This window comes from Scyliorhinus canicula, chromosome 3 (assembly GCF_902713615.1).
Source record: "Scyliorhinus canicula chromosome 3, sScyCan1.1, whole genome shotgun sequence".
Taxonomy (NCBI): Eukaryota; Metazoa; Chordata; class Chondrichthyes; order Carcharhiniformes; family Scyliorhinidae; genus Scyliorhinus; species Scyliorhinus canicula.
The window spans coordinates 250,596,182-250,614,603 of NC_052148.1; the positions used below are offsets into that span (position 1 = coordinate 250,596,182).

Below are 18,422 nucleotides of genomic sequence, written 5' to 3' on the forward strand. Positions count from 1 at the left end.
GGCAATACACCTGCTGGCTCAAACACAGGAAGTACCACCTGTCAATTCCGAAGAAATAGAACGTGTCAGTTGTGTTTAAGCCCCTCAGATACTTGAGCTGCAAGCCATTCATTTTCCTTACTAGGCTGTGATTGACAGCTTCCACACCTTTCAGCTTCCTTCATGGTTGAGTAACTCTGAAGTGCTCTAACTGCAATGTTTATAAACATCAGTCTTTGATTGACAGGTCCTGGCTCATTTCAAGCAACATTGGGTTTTCCAATCGCCTCCCTTCATGCTTGAGTGATTTTAAAGTGGTCCACTGAAAATTTAAATCACTTAGTTTAGTTCTTGGTCACTATTTAAATCACAATACAGGAAAATGACAGCTCAGGCTGACTGGACATCTTTCACAGCATTATGCTAGTGTCTCCATTGGAAAGGTATTGTAATGAGTATCAATATGCCTTTAGAGGACATATCCCTATGATAAATTATTGCAGTAAGAACACATCTACATTACACCTAATACCGACATTTGAAGTTGTGAAATGGTTTTACACATGCCTGCCAGAATGTTCCTGCCTACTCAAGGTTTCCATTTCCTTCACTTGCTCTCAAACTTGGTGTGCTTTTAATGGGTTTTCAAAAACCCATATTACAAGATGTGTGCAGGAGGAATTCTGATTTTGACCCCCCCCCCCCCCCCCCCCCCGCCCCAAATCCCCCCCCCACATTTAAAATGGGGAGCCTGACCACAGCGGGTTTACCCGTGGAAAGGCGAGAGGAAAATAGCACACTGCTGATAATGCAGAGAAAAAATTGATTTCATCCAAAAGGAAATGTGGCCTTTGGCAACCAAAATGTGCACACAGATGAAATTGCAGCCATTTGTCTCCATCCTTACTGTGGAAATTTAATAACAGGTTCAAGAAGCTTTGCATTCTTTCAGATGGCTTTCATCAAATTATCAGGCATTTTATTTGGCGTTCGCACTCCGGTTTATTCCCACAGTCCAAAGATGTGCAAGTTAGCTGGATTGGTCATGCTAAATAGCCCCTTAGTGTCCAAAGATCTTCAGGCTAGGTGGGGCTAAGGGGATAGGGTGGATGAATGGCGTGTGCTTTCAGAGGATCGGTACAGACTTGATGGGCCGAATGGCCTCCTTCTGCACTGTCGGACTTTCATGTCTCTCTGAAGCTGGAAAATGGCATCTGTAAGATGCCTAAATAAATTACTGGCTTTGTGCGATTCATGATGCATATCTCACCTGGTTGTCATTATTTTTATTTCATTTCTTTCCAATCCATTTTCTGATTAATTTTCATTCAGCTCCATATGTCGACCACTGAAGTTGAGTCAAGCCTGAATCATATCCTGAGGAAGAGGATTATCTTTCAAAGTAATTTCCGATGTTGGTTTGTGCTGGCATTAAGTCGCCTCATATTTAGGTATATGAACATGTGAGCTTCTCGTGAAGAATCAACGTTCTGGCAGGGCCTTGTTATATTCCATAGCCTCCCAAATTAAACTGGCCAAGGTTGTCTCTCACGTCCATGACAACAAGGTATTGGTATCTCCAACTTCTGATTTAGAATCTGACTCTCACCTACTGGGCTGAATTTTTGCCTCAGGGGCAGGAAACAGGAACCAGACTTTCCACAGGTTACCACGTCCCTCGGAAAGTGACTGACCTTGAATTTTGAGCAGGGCACTCCCTTAATTTACATAGTCAGGTACTTGTCCAATAATGAGCGGTAGCTAGGCTGTGATAGCCAGAGGGCCAATCAGAGACCTATTGGCTTTGAGAACAGTAATAAGCCGACTGCAATAAAGGGTTAGAGCGGGCACTTCAACAAGAACGTGTGCTCTCAACCACTTTTTAAAAAAAATGTAAATTAAAAATACAGAAAATAGCCAGGTGTCTATTGATAATATTTGAAAGACTGCTGCTGGCTGGAACTGGCAAGATGCTGTGATTTGGATCTAATAGACTGCATGCCCTTCGCAATGCTGAGACGGGTGTGGAAGCTGCTGAATGTAGGGAAGAAAACAGTTTCTTTATACACTCTTTTATTTCTTAATAGGTGGCATTGTTCACCAACTGAGCTCCAATGTTTCCATTCCCTCAGCCCTGACCGGCAGGCTATCTGCTAATTTTTAATGAGAGATGCTGTTTTAATATGTGCACATGCCTTCATGGCATAAGGTGGGAGAGACATGTACTCTGTTAATAGGCACAAAATGAAGTAGCCATGCAGAATTTTCAAAACATGATCGATGCTTAGCTTTGTGAGTGTGGAAACATGCTTTCTGTCCAAGAATAAGGGAAGAGCCAGTATGTAACTTTTTATTGTGTTACTGCACATAAAATCTTTCCAATTTTTGTCCGTACTCTTATTATTCAATTTTATTATATTTTCTTTTAATTTAAAGTTAAAATTAAAATTTTAAAAGGATATAAAAGTCAAAACCATGTTGTACAAAACCCGGATTTACTGTAGAAGCAATGCAATCATTAACTTTAAAAATATCTCAATGCATCCTTTCATTTTGCTTCAAGCGCTGGTTCTAAATATTGAAAGATTTTTTTTAATGCTATCACCTAACCTTAAACAGTAGCTATATAACCTTAAACTTGCTATGTAAACAGAACTTTCAATGTTTACAGCGACTTTATAATTAACTGGAATGTCTTAATTTTGGAAAAAGTATTTTAATTATCTGATTTTTAACATTTTGAAATTCCTACTTCCGGTAGCGGCTACGAAGTAGGAGGTCGGTTATTTGGTAGCTCCCGCTTGTGGTGGACTTTTGGGACCTTTTCTCCCGACTTTTGTGGGATTTGATCGGTAAAATTGGAGGCGGGTGCAGCAGAGAGGAGGAATCCCCCACCAGTTTATGGAGACGTGGACCAGAAGTGATCTGAAAAGAAGAAATTGCCGGGCAAAAAGAAGGGTGTAGAACCCTACAGCACAGGAGAACATGGCGGAGGTGCAGGAGCTGGGATTGGTGGCCCAGGGGTCAACGGAGCAGCTGGTGCAATTTATACAGGAGAGTTTCGCCAAGCAAAAGCGGGAATGCTTAGACCCGATTAAGGCAGGGATTGTTCGGGTGGAACAATGACTAGAAGCCCAGGGAGTGGTGATCCAGAAGGTGGCTGAGCATGAGGACCAGCTAACCGCAATGGAGGTGGAGATGGGGCTGATGAGGGACCACCAGAAAAGGCTGCAGGAGAAGGTGGAGGATCTGAAGAAGAGGTCCCACAGGCAGAATCTGAGGATCATTGGCCTACCGGAGGGCATCGAGGGATCGGACGCAGGGGCATACGTGTTTGAAAAGCTGCTGGCCGATGAGGCATTTGCTCGACCCTTGGAAGTGGACAGGGCGCATTCAGCACTTGCGAGGAAGCCGCGCCTGAATGAGCCGACGAGGGCGATGGTGGTGTGAATGCACCGGTTCCTGGATAAGGAACAGATTTTGCGGTGGACCAAGCAGACACGGAGCTGCAAATGGGAAAACAACGAGCTGCACATCTATCAGGACTTGGGTCTGGAGCTGGGCAAAAGAAGAGCGAGCTTTAATGGGATAAAATCAGCCCTCTTCTAGAAGGGGGTGAAGTTCAGTATGTTGTATCCAGCTCGTTTGTAGGTCACCTATGATGGCCAAGAACATTATTTTGGATCGCTGGACGAGGCGATGGACTTCATTAAGGACAAAAGACTGGCAGGTCTTTTAAGGACATTGAATTTGGGGGTGAGTAATGCCGTGCCTGTACTGTTACATTCATTTTTGTTTTGGGCTGTACATGGAGTGCTTTTTGTATCAAGTTTTGGGCCATTGCTCGGTTTTGTATGTGAGTTAACTTTGTTCTTGTGGGAGGATGGTGGGTTGAGTTTTCTTCTTCGGGTTTGTTGGGGTTTGTGATGTTTTGAATATGTATGTCCGAGCTGGGGGGAGGGAGAACAATAGGGGGTAGAGTGTTCGGCGCATGGGCGAGGGTTATCAGGCTAGCTGGGCGGGCTAGCTCATGGAAGCGCAGTGGGGGGCGAGCAGGTGATAAGTTTGCTAAGGGGGGTTGGGATTGTTTTGTTAATGTTGGGAGACAAATTGGAGGTCGAGGACCTTGGGGCGCCCGAGGGTGGGCCTAAGGACACGGGGGCCGCGAGCCGAAGGGTGGCCTAAGACAGGTGATGGTTGATCGGGAGGGGAGGGTGGCCCCCGACTAGGCTGATCACATGGAACGTTAGGGGGCTGAATGGGCCGGTCAAGAGGGCCCGCGTGTTCGCACATTTGAGGAGGTTGAAGGCAGACGTGGCAATGCTACAAGGGACACCTGAGGGTTGCGGATCAGGCTAGACTGAGGAAGGGGTGGGTCGGGCAAGTATTTCATTTGGGGTTGGACTCTAACACGACAGGGGTCACGATCCTGATCAATAAGCGGGTGTCATTTGAGGTAGGGAATATAGCTGCAGACTCGGGAGGGGTAGGTATATCCGTGAGTGGGAAGTTGGAGGGGATGCCAGTGGTGTTAGTAAATATTTACGTACCAAATTGTGACGAACCGGAGTTTATGAGGTGGGTGTTAGGGAAGATTCCGGTCCTGGACTCGCATAAGCTGATCATGGAGGGGGGACTTCAATACGGTCATCCGAGGTTGGATCGGTCGAGTCAAAGGACAGGGAGGGTGCCAGCCGCGGCGAAGGAACTAAAGGGTTTATGGAGCAGATGTGTTGGGGGGGGGGGGATAGACCCGTGGAGGTTCGGACGGCCAAGAGTGAAGGAGTTATCTTTTTTTCCCACGTGCACAAAGTATACTCCCGGATCAATTTTTTTCATTCTGAACAGGGAGGTGGTGGGTACTGAGTATTCGGCGATTGCTATGTCGGACCATGCCCCACACTGGGTGGATCTACGAGCAAGCAAGGAGGGTGGTCAGCGCCCGCAGTGGAGATGGGATATAGGACTGTTAGCGGATGAGGGGGTGTGCGTGCGTATGAGAGAGGCCATCCAGAAGTATTTGGAAATAAACGATACGGGGGAAGTTTCGGCAGCAACGGTGTGGGAAGCACTGAAGGCAGTGGTTAGGCGGGAGCTAATTTCGATACGGGCCCATTAGGAGAAGGCGGAGCAAGCAGAGATAGATAGGCTGGTTCGGGAAATACTCCAGGTGGACAGGATATATTCGGAGGCCCCGGAGGCAGGGTTATTGAAGGAGCGGCAGAAGCTACAGATGGAGTTTGGTCTGTTATCTACAGGGAACGCGGTGGAACAGTTGAAGAAGGCGAGGGGGTGATATAAAGTATAGGGAGAAGGCCAGCAGGATGCTTGCACACCAGCTAAGGAAAAGGGAGGCGGCCAGTGAGATCGGAAGAGTGAAGGACGGAGGAGGAAATACAGGGGGTGAACGGGGTGTTTAAGGAGTTTTATAGTCTGCTGTATGAGTCGGAACCCCCGGCTAGGGTGGAGGGGATGAGGCAATTCTTGGAGGGTTTTTCCAAACTTGGTGGAGGGGTTGGGAGCCTCGACTGGGATTGCAGAAGTAGTTGAGAGATTGGTGGCCATGCAGTCGGGCTAAGCCCCGGGCCCGGACGGATACTCTGGAATTTTATAAGAAGTTTTCTGGGATGCTGGGCCCGCTGCAGGTGAGGGCATTTAACGAGGCTAGGGAACGGGTTATCCTTCCCCCAACAATGTCGCAGGCTTCAATATTATTGATCCTGAAGCGGGAGAAGGACCCAGAGCTATGCGGGTCATACAGGCCAATTTCCCTAATGAATGTTGTTGCCAAACTGCTGGCTAAAATCTTTGCCTCAAGGATAGAAGATTGTGTCCCGGAGGTGTCGGGGGAGACTAGACGGGGTTTGTTAAAGGCAGGCAGCTAAAGGCCAACGTTAGAAGGCTTTTAAATGTGATCATGATGCCCTCCGAGGGGAGGGAGATGGAGATAGTGGTCGCAATGAACATGGAGAAGGCCTTCGACCGGGTGGAGTGGAATTATTTGTGGGAGGTGTGGGACGGTTTGGGTTTGGGCAGGGTTTTATTGACTGAGTTCGGTTGCTATACCAGGCACTGGTGGCGAGCGTACAGACGAATTGGCTGATGGTGGACTACTTTAAACTGCATTCAGGGGACAAGGCAAGGATGTCTTCTCTCCCCACTGTTGTTTGTTTAGGCCATAGAGCCGCTGGCGATGGTGCTAAGAGCATCAAAGAACTGGAAGGGGATAGTCTGGGGGGGGGAGGTGACGACATAGGGTCTCGCTATACACAGACAACCTGCTCCTATTTATTTCTGACCTGTTTTGGGGTGGGGGGGGGAGGGATGGGAGAGATTATGCAGATCTTAGGGGAATTTGGCCGGTTTTCAGGATACAATTGAACATGGGTAAAAGTGAGGTGTTTGCGATCCAGACAAAGGGACAGGATAGGAGACTTCGGGAGCTGCCATTCAGAGTGGTGGGAGGGAGTTTCCGTTATTTGGGGATGGGAGCAGCTGCATAGGTTAAATTTGACCCGGTTAACTGAACAAATGAAGGAGGACCTCCGGAGGTGGGACATGCTCCCACTGTCACAGGCGGGAAGCGTACAGACCGTGAAAATGATGGTCCTTCCGAGATTTCTGTTTGTTTTCCAGTGCCTCCCTATTTTTATACCAAAGGCCTTTTTTAAACGAGTGAATAGGTTGATCTTTGGTTTTGCATGGGCGAGTAAAACCCCACGAGTGAAGAAAGTGCTGCTGGAGCAGAGTCGAGGGGTAGGTGGGCTGGCACTGCCGAATGTTAGTAACTACTACTGGATGGCAAATATAGCCATGATCAGGAAGTTTGGGGGGGGGGGTCAATGCAGGAGCGAGTAGAGGCGGCATCATGTAAGAGCACAAGTTTGTGGGCATTGGTAACTGCTCCTCTGCTGTTCTTGCCGGCCCGGTACTCACAAGCCTGGTGGTAGTGCCGCCCACTGAGAGTCTGGGGGCAGTAGAGGAAGCGTATGAGAGTGGAGGGAGCTTCAGTGTGGGCTCCAATTTGTGATAATCACTGGTTTGTCCCAGGGAGGCTGGGTGGGGGGTTTCAGCGATGGCAGAGAGCAGGGATTGAGAGGATGGGAGACCTGTTTATTGATGGAACTTTCCCTGTTTGGAGGATTTGGAGAAGTTCAAATTGCTGGGAGGGAATGGGTTTCAATATCTGCAGATAAGGGGTTTTGTGCGAAGGCAGGTTTTGACCTTCCCGCTCCTACCGCCACAGGGGATGCAGGATTGGGTAGTTTCTAGAATGAGGGTGGGGGAGGGGAAGGTTTCGGATATCTACAAAGAACTTATGGAGTAGGAGGAAACCCAGATAGGTGAGCTAAAGGGTAAATGGGAAGATGAGCTCGGGGGTGGGGTAGAGGCAGTTCTGTGGGCGGATGCTTTGAGCAGAGTCAACACGTCCTTATGTGCCAGGCTCAGCCTGATACAATTCAAGGTGGTTCACTGGGCACATATGACTGGCCCGGATCAGCAGGTTTTTCGGAATAAAGGACAAGTGTGTGAGTGGTGCGGGAGGGCCAGCAAACCATGTCTATATGTTTTGGGCATGCCCGATGCTTGGGGGATACTGGCAGGGATTTGCGGATATCATGTCCACGGTACTTAAAACAAGGATGGCGCCAAGTCCAGAGGTGGAGATGATTTTTGGAGTGTCGGAAGATCCGGGAGTCCAGGGTACGAGAGAGGCTGACATTTTGGCCTTTGCCTCCTTGGTAGCCCGGAGATGGATATTGTTAGCGAGGAGGGACTCAAAACCCCCAAAATCAGAGGTTTGGGTTAGCGACATGAGAAAATTAAGTTCGCCCTGAAAGGGTCAATGTTGGGGTTTGTCCGGAGGTGGCAGCCATTTATCAACTTCTTCGGGGAAAGCTGAACTGTCAGCAGAGGCAATAAAGGGGGGTGGGGGGGGGAAGAGTTAAGCCACTTTACGTTTAGGGTAGGCGAGATTAGTGAGAGATGTTTTTTGCACTATGTTTATATTTGTATTTGAACGTTTATTATTATAAAATTATAAATGCCTTAACCAAAGCTGGTTTAGCTCACTGGGCTAAATCGCTGGCTTTTAAAGCAGACCAAGCAGGCCAGCAGCACGGTTCGATTCCCATACCAGCCTCCCCGGACAGGCGCCGGAATGTGGCGACTAGGGGCTTTTCACAGTAACTTCATTGAAGCATACTCGTGACAATAAGCGATTTTCATTTTTTCAAATAAAACATTTTGCAATTCCATGTGGAGGATGAAGTTTTAAGATTTTTTTCTCAACTCTTTCGTAATTTTCTTTAGTTTCCTTTAAGTGTATTTCAAAGAAGAAAATACTAATCACTTTGGTAACATTTTATTCACATAAGATTCTGATTTTGGTTTCTAAAAATACCACTGGCGTTCAGTAACAAATTCTCAAGAAGTTTAGATTGGTAAAACTGATGTGCCCTTCCAACAGATGGAAGTGATCAGATGGAGGTGGGGACGGCTGGAAAACAAAACTGAGAGTATTTTGTCTTCAATCTGTAATTAAAGCTTCAAATGTTATTTTTGTCATTTGATATTTGATTGAATTTAGATTTTGGTTTATTGTCACGTGTACCGAGGTACAGTGAAAAGTGTTCTGCGTACAGTCCAGACAGAACACTCCATACATTTAAAAACATAGGACATACATTAATACACAATGTAAATACATAGACACAGGGTGAAGCATAAGGAGTGAAGTACTACTCAGTAGAGAAGATGTGTGAAGAGATCAGTTCAGTCCACAAGAGGATCATTCAGGAGTCTGATACCAGCGGGGAAGAAGCTGTTTTTGAATCTGTTAGTGCACGGCTCAGACTTTGTATCTCCTGCCCGATGGAAGAGTTTGGAAGAGAGAATAACCCAAGTGGGAGGGATCTTTGATTATGCTGCCCGCATTCCCAAGGCAGCGGGAGATGGAGACCGAGTCAATGGATGGCTAAATGGAGGTTAAATTTACACACGTGCAGGGCAGCACGGTGGCCTAGTGGTTAGCACAACCGCCTCACGGCGCTGAGGTCCCAGGTTCGATCCCGGCTCTGGGTCACTGCCCGTGTGGAGTTTGCACGTTCTCCCCGTGTCTGCGTGGGTTTAGCCCCCACAACCCAAAAATGTGCAGAGTAGGTGGATTGGCCACGCTAAATTGCCCCTTAATTGGAAAAAATAATTGGCTAATCTAAATTTATAAAAAAAAAAATTTTTTTAATTTACACACGTTCAATCAGTTCATGTGCTCCTTTGAGCATGTTTTACAAGTATATTGCATTAGAATTGCTGTTTATAGCGCCATCAGAAAAAGTTAACAATTTATCTGACACAATATATGTCGGCCCAGAAATTGCTGAAGTGACACATTTGGAAAAGGATGGTATTGTTTATCTTGCCCTTAAGATAATTTTCTTTGCACAACTGGAGATGCAAATTGATGGGAAGGTAATGTGGCATCTGAGAGTTCATGGACATTGAGTGTCCCATGGTGGTCTGTCTCCTTAAGCAATGAGTAAAACGATAGAGAAAGAAAGGAGCCAAATAACCGGGAAGGAAATAGGGTGAATCAGAATCAAATTCAACAGGAAAGAGAAATAAAGAAAAAGGAAAGCTGGAAAGTGGGTTGAGAGAGAAAAAGGAACAGAACATAGTTTTAAAAAGATAATTAAAACATTTTAACAAACTAGGCGCACGTCACTACTACCTGCAAAACGTTTCGTTGTTCCCTTTCTAGACCGCTACGGCTGAGTGGTTTGAGCATAAGTGATGTCATTGTTGCGATCCCAATAAATGGACAGTAAGATCCCAGAATGAATCCCGGGTTACCCTTTTTTATAAAATGTGGGGAAACGAGTCACATTACCGCTAATTAGTTTCAACAGGAAAAAAAACCATGAAAAATTGGATTATAACACACAACTCCTTCATTCCCTCCTTACCTTTACTAATACACACAGGTTTTAGGACTAACATGGATTATAAATTACATTTTAATTTACAATGGCCTCAGTAACACAGTCAAAGTCTCTTTTTAAGATCAAGGATTTTTCATAGAATTTACAGTGCAGAAGGAGGCCATTCGGCCCATCTAGTGCACCGGCTCTTGGCAAGAGCACCCTACCCAAGGTCCACACCTCCACCCTATCCCCATAAGCCAGTAACCCCACCCAACACTTAAGGGCCATTTTGGATACTATGGGCAATTTAGCATGGCCAATCCACCTAACCCGCACATCTTTGGACCGTGGGAGGAAACCGGAGCACCCGGAGGAAACCCACGCACACACGGGGAGAATGTGCAGACTCCGCACAGACAGTGACCCAAGCCGGGAATCGAACCTGGGACCCTGGAGCTGTGAAGCAATTGTGCTATCCACAATGCTACCGTGCTGCCCCAATGATTGTGGCAAGTCCACTCGCCACTCTGCACCTCAAGTGAATGTTTGTGGAGTTCCTCCAAATTCACTCCCCCACCCTTGATTGTCACATAAGAGTTTCCAAGGTCCAATCCCAAAAACATGCATTATAAAATCTCATAGTAAAACCATAGCAGTTTGCATTCTGAAATCCAGACCAGGGTTTCCAAATAACAATTTTAAACAAAGCGTCTGCTCCACATTTAACAGCAAATCCAGTCCAGGATATAACAGCAACCCTTTAGGATTTATTGTCTTGACTGCTTTTAGACAAATACTGAGATCCTGCCACAGATTTCCATAGTTAATTCAACTTTTTAAAAAATTTGTTCATGGGACGTTGGAGTCGCTGCCTGGGCCAGCATTTATTGCCCATCCCTAATTGTCCTTGAGGAGATAGTTAAGAATCAACCACATTTCTGTGGGTCTGGAGTCACATGTAGGCTAGACTAGGTAAGGATGGCAGATTTCCTTCTCTAAAGGACATTAGTGAACCAGATGGAATTTTACAACAGTTTCATGGTCATCATTAGACTTTTAATTCCAGATTTTTCTTGAATTCAAATTTCATCATCTGCAGTGGCGGAATTCAAACCAGAGTCCACAGAGCATTACCCTGGATTTCTGATTTACTAGTCCAGTGACAATACCACTACGTCACCGCCTCCCTACATTTTACAGGCTGCAGTAAGATCTCACAAACCTGAAAATCACTTCAGATATATTTCTGGCATCTCAGCCTTCTCAGCTCTGTCAGTGTTTACTGATCAGTTCTATGTTCTAGTACCTTGACCTCAGACTTTTTGAAAACTTCTCTTAATTTTGCTAGTTTCCTTGATTAGCTGCTCTTCAGATCTCTGAACTTGTTTTCTTACCAGTATTCCGTGGTATGGCTTTTCTTCTAGCAAAGCTGAAAGAGATGTCCCCCTCTCTAGCCTTCAAAACCAACTGCTTCTAACAGAGCTGTGAGAGCTGGCTTCTTTATCTTTTAGTTGCTATCAAATTAGCTAAACTAAACTTAAAAACTTCTCCACCTTACAAAGCCTCAGTTGCTCAGCAACACCCTCATGCTTATATCTTTTCTTTATTCTTCATGCCTTAGCCCCTTGGAAGCACACGAGAAACACAGTTGGAACTTAACCAACCCCCACACATACAAATACCTTTGTCCAACATGGGCAGCATGGTAGCGTTGTGGTTAGCACAATTGCTTCACAGCTCCAGGGTCCCAGGTTCAATTCCCGGCTTGGGTCCCTGTCTGTGCGGAGTCTGCATATTCTCCCCGTGTGTGCGTGCGTGGGTTTCCTCCGGGTGCGCCGGTTTCCTCCCACAGTCCAAAGATGTGCAGGTTAGGTGGATTGGCCATGCTAAATTGCCCTTAGTGTCCAAAATTGCCCTTAGTGTTGGGTGGGGTTACTGGGTTATGGGATAGGGTGGGGTTGTGGGCTTGGGTAGGGTGCTCTTTCCAAGAGCTGGTGCAGACTCTATGGGCCGAATGGCCTCCTTCTGCACTGTAAATTCTATAAAATTCTATGAAATCTTATTATAGGTTTTATTCTTCCACATTAATGGAAATTAATGTTCACATTAATTTCCACATTAATTTAAACACACTTTTCATCATTTCTAATATTTACCAATCGAAATCCCTTAAAACTACCTTTGTTTTCCTAACATAATTTCCCCACAACAGTATCGGGGGCTTACCAATCACGCTAGTATCGGGGGCAACCCCCCCCCCCCCCCAGCCATACTAGCATTAGCAAGGTTTGAATATTTAGTGAGGGGAGATCATGTGGCAGGGAGGCCCCTTAATATAAAAAATTATTCTAATGTATTTACATGAGAAAGACAGGTACCTCGTTATGTCACCGACGGGTCGGGGAAAATCAGGAAACAAGACCTCGCCGGCAAGGATCTTGTTTCCTGACTCTGCTGAGATTTTGCACTCAAGTCACCGTTTACACTCGTGCAGGTGCAAAATCGCTCCGATTAACTCCATTTACAAAATTTCAATGTCAATCCTATGGAGAGTTTTGTTTCATTTTTTTTGTTCAAATCCATCTTTACATATCTTCATTTTCATTTGAATAGTATGAAAAACAGATGTTGGAAAATCAGGAAAAAACAAACAGACTTCAAAGGCGCCTGACTCACTCAGAACACAGGGCAGCTACAGCCTCTCAGAAGGTAAAACACCACATATATCATCGGGCTAAAAATGTTAATGATTGTTTTAAATTTGAGTTTTAAAGTGGTTTGTTTTCAAGCAATTGAAAAGCTTTGTACTGAGATTCGGCAAGGTAGAGAACAATGGGCAGATACAAAGGAATTTGGAGTTTTGTTCTCGGGTTCAAGTGACCTCTCAACCTAGAAAAGTAAACCTCAGAATACTAAATTGGCACTTTCCCCTTACTGGTCCCCAGTGCAACCCTACCCTTGTCCTGACCCAACAGTAATAAACATTAGTCGGGAAGTTCCACCAAGTTGATGAATAATCATCCATAAACAATTAATAATGGTGACTACAAGGCTTATAAAAAGTTGTACAATACAGGATTGCTACAAAATATGAACTTGTGAGCCTTTGTGGAAGTAAGTTTTGAATATTTGTGTTGATGGCCTATATTCATCACATTGTTTCATCTGTAACATCAAATATCCATTTTTTTTATTAATATTTCTTCAGTGTCGTCAAATCACATTGATCCAAATTTAAGCAATACCACCATGTATGGGTGCCAGGTTTCTCCCTAGAGCAGTGTTTTCCAAACGTTTTTACCGTGACCCACGCCGGCTGACCTTCTTGACACATGCCTCATTCGCTTACCTTTCATGTGAAAGGGGAGCCTATTTGGTCCTCACAATCTCACTCCAATCAGATTCATAGGAGAGGACAATGTGCATATGAGGTGCAGACTTCAGCCAGATCCTTTGTGCTGTCTTGATCTTTGTGAGAATGGAATATCCAACCTTGCACACATAGGTCATTGTAAAGGGCAATAGTAACTAAATGCTTGTTTTACTCAGCACTGGATACTCCTAGGACATGCTACTCCTAATGCTGACAGTCTCATGATATTTTTGGCATGCATTTAATGTGCTCTCACAGATCAGGTATACAGCAGCCTAATCTTTTCATTTATTATCAACTGTAAATTAATAACTGACTCTGGGGTCTCAATCTCAAAAGGAATTTTTCACCTACCATGTCTCTTTCAAACACTAATATTTCTCCTCTCATTTTCAGTACTTCCCTGCATATAAGACACATGGGCTTTGCATCCTTATTTGCACTGGCATAATTGACAAAACCATCCCTCAAGAAATTATCTTTATACTGCTTTGTTCCTGAGTTATGTTTCTTCATTGTAGGATGTTAAACAGAGGCCCTGGTGCTCTGTACAGAGCTAATGCAGCACTGCTCTGTCCTGCCCTGGATCCTCCTGAGCACCCTTTGTAACAGATTCAGATATGAGATCCTAGCCTACTTGTAGGAAAATGATTCATCTTCACAGTCCTTTTGCCTTGCGTGCCAGCAGCTAGAAAACTAAAAAAGCTCTCCTCCAAGATTTTGTGCCAAAAGGTACATAAAGGGAGCTTGACATCAAGTGTCCTTGCAAGTTGCGTGACCTGCTCACTGCCGCTTCTGCCCCGAAGACTTCATGCAGCCTCATTTCTTTCTAATTTAAAAGGTGTCAGCGGCTGCCATTCTCAATGGAAATGTTGGTAACGGCCATTGAGAAGCCTCCCGCAATCGGGACCACCACGTCCGATCACTCCGTGACCCTCCCAACAGCTGCCTGCGGGTCGTGACCTGCACTTTGAAAAACCCAACCTTTGAGACGGCTGGACGTACTGTCACCTGTATAAACAAAATCCTTAACTATGTTCCAAAGAACAATTGATTTCAAATCAGTGTTCACTTAAATGTCTCATTCCTTCTACTAAATACACAATTGAAAAGAAACAAATGAGATAGAAAGAGGAGTAGACCATCTAGCTCAGGGGTGGGCAAACTTTTCCGTGCAAGGGCCGCATTCAGAAATTCACAATTCACAAAGGGCCGCATAGTATATTAAGTAAAATAATTACTTCACCCGGTTATGATTGTGGGCGCCTCATATGGAACATAGAACAGTACAGCACAGAACAGGCCCTTCGGCCCTCGACGTTGTGCCAAGCAATGATCACCCTACTCAAGTCAACGTATCCACCCTATACCAGTAAGTAACCCAACAGCCCCCCCACCCATTAACCTTTAAAAAAAATTAAAAAAAAAAAAAAAATTTAAAAAAAATTTTTTTTTTTTTTTTTAATGACTTGGTGGGCCGCAGAAATACCTTTGGCGGGCCGCATGCGGCCCGCGGGCCGTAGTTTGCCCACCCCTGATCTAGCTACTTGAGTCTGTTCTGACAGTCAATTCGATCATGGCTGACGTGCATTCTAACCTGTCTTTGCCCCAAGTCCCTTAAGATTCTGGCTAAGATCACTCCTGATGGCGGCCATGGTGAGGGTGTATGTGGTCGCACATTTGGTGGCTCCTACTCGTGGTTGACTTTTGGGACCTTTTCCCTCGCTTTACGGTGGATCTGAACGATAATACAAGGTGCTGGTGAGGTAGAAGAAGAGAGTTCCCCACCGGTGTATGGATTCGTGGACCAGTAGTGGTCTAAAAGGAAGAGGGCGTTCGTCGAAAACAAGTGCGGAGCCTGCGACACGGGAATATGGCGGAGGATCAGGGACCGAAACTGCCGGCCCAGTGGTCGACGGATCAGCTTGTGGCCTTTCTCCATGAGAAATTTGCTCAGCTGAGGAAGGAATATCTGGAGGACCTGGCCAGGGTGGTGGATCCGGTAAAGGCGGGGATTGATCCCCGCAGAGATTGGAAGCCCAGGGCCAGGTGATCCAGAAGGTGAAGGAGGCGGTGGGCGAACACGCGAACAGCTAGCTGCGATGGGGCTGATGAGGGACCATCAGAAGATGTTGCAGGACAAAGTGGAGGATCTGGAGACCAGGTCACGCAGACAGAATTTGAGGATTGTCGGCCTGCCAGAGGGCATCGAGGGAACTGTGGCTGGGGCATTTGTGGCATGTATGTTCGAGAAGTTGCTGGGAGAAGGTGCGTTTGCTCGGCCCTTGGAGGTGGACAGGGTACACAGGGCACTTATGAGGAAGCTGCAGAGGAACGAGCCACCGCGGGAAATGGTGATACGAATGCACCGGTTCCTGGACAAGGAACCGATCTTGAAGTGGGGCAGGCAGACAAGGCTCTGCATATGGGAAGGCAGTGAGCTATGTGTCTATCACAACCTGGGTGAGGAGCTGGCCAAAAGAAGGGCGAGTTGCAATAAGGTGAAATCAGCCCTCTTCAAGAAGGGGGTGAAGTTTGGCATGTTGTACCTAGCGCATTTGCGGGTTACGTATGAGGACCAGGAACGTTGTCAGGGACAAGGGACTGGCAGGAGATGGAGGACATTGAACTTGGGAGCGAGTAGTTATGTTTTAGAATTTTTATTAAACTTTTCTTCTGGTTTGTATGTATCGTTTTTGAACTAATTTTGGGGCCGTTGCTCAGTTTCGTTTGTGGGTTAGCTTTGTTCTTCATGGGGGATGGTGGGTGGAATTTTCTTCTTTGTGTTTGTTGGGGACTGTAATGTTCAGTGTGGGGGGAAGGATGTTTGGTGCCATAGGCGGGGGCTACCAGGCTAGCTGTGCAGGCTAGCTCACGATAGCGCAGATGATAAGTTTGTTGATGTGGGTTGGGATTGTTATTTTGTTATGGGGTGGGAGGAGGGGGGAGAGAGAGGGAGGGGGTTGTAAATCTGCTGACGGGAGAGATTGACGAATGGCGACAGGGTGAGGGTCGATGACGGTGGGCGCCCGAAAGCTGGCCTGGAGAGGCGCAGGACGTGGGCTGGAGGCTGGCCTTGGGAGGGTTATGGTTGATTGGCTGGGGGACGGAGGGGTTGCTCCCTGACCAGGCTGATCACATGGAATGTGAGAAGGCTGAATGGGCCAGTCAAGAGGATCCGTGTGCTCGCGCATCTGAAGAGTTTAAAGGAGGACGTGTCAATATTACTTACAAGAGACGCACCTGAGGGTGGTGAATCAGACTAGGCTGAGGAAGGGGTGGGTTGGGAAGGTATTTTCATTTGGGGCTAGACTAAAACTAGGGCGGTAGCAATTTTGATTATTAAGCGGGTGTCATTTGAAATGGGAAGCATAGTAGCGGACTCGGCGGGGGGGGTACTCGTGGTGAGTGGGAAGTCGGGATGCCGGTGGTACTGGTTAACATTTAAGCGCCCCAAACTGGGACGACGTTAGTTCAGGAGGCAGATGTTGGGGAAGATTCCTGAATTGGACTTGCATCGGCTAATCATTTGGGGTGGGGGGCGGGCGGGGGGGACTTTAATACGGTTATAGATCGGAGGCTGGATCAGTCGAGTTTGAGGACAGGGCAGGGACGGTGTCAGCTGCCGCAAAGGAATTAAAGGGGTTTATGGCACAGATGGGAGGGGTGGATCCGTGGAGGTTTGGACGGCCGAGATCGACAGTTTTCTTTTTTCTCCCATGTACACCGTGTACTCCCGGATCGACTTTTTCATTTTGGATAGTGTTTTCCTGGCAGGGGTGGTAGATGCCGAGTACCCGGCGATTGTATTGTCGGACCATGCCCTACACTGGGTGGATTTCCGGTGAGCAAGGACTATTAGCGGAGGAGGAGGTGTGTGCAGGTGAGGGAGGCCATTCGGAGTTAAGTGGAGATAAATGACACAGAGGAGGTTTCGGCAGCAACGGTTTGGGAGGCGTTGAAGGCAGTAGTTAGGGGGGGGGGGTTTATTTCGATACAGGCACATAGGAGAAGGTGGAGCGGGCGGAGATGGATAGATTGGTTCGGGAGATTCTTCAGGTAGACAGAAGTACTTGGAGGGGGGGCTGTTGAAGGAGCCTAGAAGCTGCAGATGGAATTTGGTCTGCTATGTACCGGGACGGCGGTGGGGGGGGGCAGTTCAAGTGGGCACTTGAGAAAGGCGAGAGGGACGGTATATGAATATGGGAAGAATGCCAGTAGGATGTTAGCACACCAGCTTAGGAAATAGGAGGCAGCTACGAAGATAGGAAGAGTGAAGGACAGAGAGGCACACGAGTTTGGACCCAGCGGGGGCAACCGGGGTGTTCAGGGAATTTTTTAGTAGGCTGTACAAGTCGGCACCCCCATCAGGGGTGGAGGGGCTGAGACGGTTTTTGGAAGGATTGGAGTTTCCGAAGGTGGAGGAAGAGTTGGTGGAGGGTCTGGGAGGATTGGAGAGTATGCAGTCGGGCAAGGCCCTGGGGCCGGACAGGTACCCAGTGGAATTATACAAGAAGTTTTCAGGGGTGCTGGGGTCCTTGCAGTGAGAGCGTTTAATGAGGCTAAGGAGCGAGGTGTTCTTCCCCCAACAATGTCACAGGCTTTGATTTCTCTGATTTTGAAGCGGGAGAAAGACCCGGAACAATGCGGGTCATGCAGACCAATCTCCCTTTTGAATGTAGACACCAAATTGTTGGCCAAGGTTCTGGCCTCGAGAATAGAGGATCGTGTCTCAGAGGTGATAGGGCAGGACCAGACGGGATTTGTAAAAGGGAGGTAGTTAACGGACAGCGTTAAAAGGCTCCTGAATATTATCATGATGCCCTCCGAGGGTAGGGAGGTAGAGGTAGTGGTCGCCATGCATGTGGAGAAAGCCTTCGACCGGGTGGAGTGGGATTATCTGTCGGAGGTCCTGGGGTGGTTCGGGTTTGGGCAGGGCTTTGTTGTCTGGATCTAGTTGCTGTACCAGACACCAGTGGCGAGTGTGCGGATGAACCGAGTGAGCTCTGATTATTTCAGACTGCACTGGGTGACGAGGCAGGGATGTCCACTCTCCCCACTGTTCTTTGCTCTGGCTATAGAGCCACCAGCGATGGCGCTGAGAGCGTCAAAGGACTGGCAGGGTTTAGTTCGGGGGGGGGGGGGGG

At 46.9% G+C, this 18,422-nt stretch overlaps 1 protein-coding gene across 3 annotated transcripts in view; it reads left to right on the top strand.

Moving 5' to 3' along the window:
• sclt1 (sodium channel and clathrin linker 1) overlaps positions 1-18,422 on the top strand; it is a 144,666-nt gene that overhangs the window by 111,419 nt on the left and 14,825 nt on the right. For all 3 annotated transcript variants that reach the window (XM_038792512.1, XM_038792513.1, XM_038792514.1), the window contains one exon: positions 12,516-12,611. In XM_038792512.1, coding sequence (XP_038648440.1) covers positions 12,516-12,611 — 96 coding nt within the window. The remainder of the gene's footprint in view (positions 1-12,515; positions 12,612-18,422) is intronic.